Here is a 2,911-nt window from a genome sequence, read left to right as displayed (position 1 = left end):
CATCCTTGTAAATCTTTTCTGAATCCTTTCAAATTTCACAACATTTTTCCTTTAGCTTCTGAACCTAACTCTCAGTTAAACATGCAAACATGGAACTTTTGTGAAAGGCTAAATTTGCAACAAGTTGAGCAAGCCTATTCCTTCACAGAGGTTTAGATATGCTGGTTGGTTAGTGGCTTGTGGTGTTCAATCATGGGATATTGAATCTATAATTCCATACCCACTCACCTCTCCCCTCCTGTCGAGCTGTTACAGGAATTAGTAAACATCAGTTGGAGTGCTGGCTCAGAAATCTCGCTTTCTCTGAACTAGTTGGTGGGTCAGTGTGGACTTGTTGGGCCGAAGGGCCTGTTTCCACATTGTTGGGATTCTATGATATGATAGTCTGAAAGATAAAATCCCTAGCTGACTTGAAATCCTCGCCTTTCTGAATTCGACCTTTATCTGAAATTGACACAGTCAGATTTTTATAAAAATCCTTCGTTGAGAAAGGAGAGGACTGGTGTCGCTGATTAAGAAGCTGCTTTTTATTTGAAATGTATCACAGACAAGTCCAAAACGTTTTTAAAACATAATCAATTGGTTTCACAATGACGAACAGATAAAGTGCAGTTTACTTCCTGAAACATCAGATGAAGGTTGTGCAGAACTGAAAGATGTGAGAAACCTGTTTCAAAAGCTGTCCAAAACACGCAGTGCTAAAAGCTATCATTCATCTGCGGAAGCCAAGAGTTTATGGCTGGGAAATTGGTGCAAATTTCTCAAATTAAAATGGGACAAAGGTTTTCTTTAGTCAAGCGTTTGAAAAATGCTTGGTCAGAATCACAGTTCCACCTAAAACACATGCACAAATTCCAAAAACCATCATAAGCCCGAGAAAGATATATATGATAGTGGTGACCCAGAAAGCAAAAAGATATAACGTTTTATTGCAGTAATTAGGGGACGTTTTGTTAATATAATCCGGCTGGTAGATGCTGTAGATCCAAACGCTTCCTGGAAGTGAAGAGAAATGCAATATTTAACATTTAATCCTCAATATCTTTGATATTAAGAGGAGACACCTTCTTCCCATCTCAAACTGAAAAACCACTCTGTAGGATCTTTACTCTCACATCTTATTGAGTTTTCAAGATTCAGGCTGGTTGGATGTGCGCTGTGAAACAGGATTTAGAGTCATGGAGTCATACAGCACTGAAATAGGCCCTTCAGCCCAACTCACCCATACTGACCAGGCTTCCCAAACTCAACTAGTCCCATTTGCCTGCGTTTGGTCCATATCCCTCTAAACCTTTCTTATTCATGCATCTATCCAAATGTCTTTAAATGTTGTCATTGTATCCACCTCTACCACTTCCTCTGGCAGCTTGTTCCATACACGCACCACCCTCTGTGTGAAAAGGTTGCCCCTCAAGTCCCTTTTAAATCTTTCCCTTCTTACCTTAAACCTATACCCTTTAGTTTTGGACTCCCCCACCCTGGGGAAAAGACCTTGATTATTCACCTTATCTGTACCCCCTCATGATTTTATAAACCTCTATATGGTCACCTCTCAACCTCCTACCCTCCAGAAAATAAAGTCCCAGCCTATCCAGCCTCTCCTTATAACTCAAACCTTCCAGTCATGGTAACATCTTTGTAAATCTTTTTTGCATCCTTTCCAGTTTAATAGCATCCTTTCTATAGCAGAACAGCCAGAATTGTACGCAGTTCTTCAAACATGGCCTTGCCAGTGTCTTGTACACTTACAATACGATGTCCCAACTCCTATAGTCAATGCTCTATCCAATGAAGGCAAGCGTACCAAATGCCTTCTTCACTGCCCTGTCTACCTGTGACATCACTTTCAAGGAACTATGCACTTAAACCCCTAGGTCTCTCTGTTTGACACCATTCCCCAGGGGCCTCCCATTAACTGTGTAAGTCCTACCCTGGTCTGTCTTACCAAAATGCTTAATTTAACTAAATTAAACTCCTTCTGCCATTCTTCGGCCTAGCTGATCAAGATCTTAGATGACCTCCTTCACCGTCCGCTATACAAATCAATTTTGGTGTCATCCCGCAAACTTACTAACTATGCCTCCTGCATTCTCGTCCAAAATCAATCATATTAGTGATGAACAGCAGTGGACCCAGCACTGTTCCTCGCTGCACACTGCTGGTCACAGATCCCCTAGACTGAAACCCAACCTTCTACCACCACTTTCTGTCTCCTACTGACAAGCCAATTCTGTATCCAATTGGCTGGATCCCACGTGATCTAACCTTACTAACCAGTCTCCCACTTCTCGAACGCCTTGCTAAACACCATGTAAAAAACGTCTACCACTCTGCCTTCATCTATCTTCTTGTCCACCTCTTCAAAAACTCAGTCAAATTTGTAAGACACGCACAAAAGCCGTTGGTGACAATCCCTAATCAGTCCTTGCCCTTCCAAGTACATGTAAATCCTGTTTTCAGAAACCCTTCCAACAACTTACCCAACACTGATGTTAAGCTCACCGGTCTATAGTTCCCTGGCTTTTCATTACAACCTTTCTTAAATAGTGGCACAACATTAGCCAACCTCCAGTCTTCTAGCCTCACCTGTGGCTACTGATGATACAAATATCTCTGATCAGGGGGCCCACAATTTCTTTCCTGGCTTCCCACAAAGTCCTGGGATACACTTGAATGGTTATGTGCATTTTAAGACCTCCAGCACCTAGTCTTCTGTAATGTCGGCTCTTTACAAGACATCAATATTTATTTCCCCGAGTCACCCAACCTTCCATATCCTTCCCCATCGTAAATACTGTTGAGAAGTATTCATTTAGGATCACATCGTTTAGCAAGAAGGAACCTGCCCAGGGATGTGCAGGTTAGGGTGGATTGGCCATGCTAAGTTGTCCCATAGTGCCCAGGGATGTGC

At 42.2% G+C, this 2,911-nt stretch overlaps 1 protein-coding gene across 1 annotated transcript in view; it reads right to left on the bottom strand.

The window, feature by feature from the left end:
* Positions 1–557: 557 nt before the first annotated feature.
* LOC109924004 (transmembrane protein 272-like) overlaps positions 558–2,911 on the bottom strand; it is a gene marked incomplete at its 5' end in the record, with an annotated part of 6,482 nt that continues 4,128 nt past the window's right edge. The window contains one exon of the mRNA XM_048594160.1: positions 558–996. Coding sequence (XP_048450117.1) covers positions 794–996 — 203 coding nt within the window. The remainder of the gene's footprint in view (positions 997–2,911) is intronic.

The sequence above is a fragment of the Rhincodon typus genome, unplaced genomic scaffold (assembly GCF_021869965.1).
Source record: "Rhincodon typus isolate 14 unplaced genomic scaffold, sRhiTyp1.1 hic_rhity00006519, whole genome shotgun sequence".
Classification (NCBI taxonomy): domain Eukaryota; kingdom Metazoa; phylum Chordata; class Chondrichthyes; order Orectolobiformes; family Rhincodontidae; genus Rhincodon; species Rhincodon typus.
This window is presented reverse-complemented; position numbering and strand designations above follow the sequence as displayed.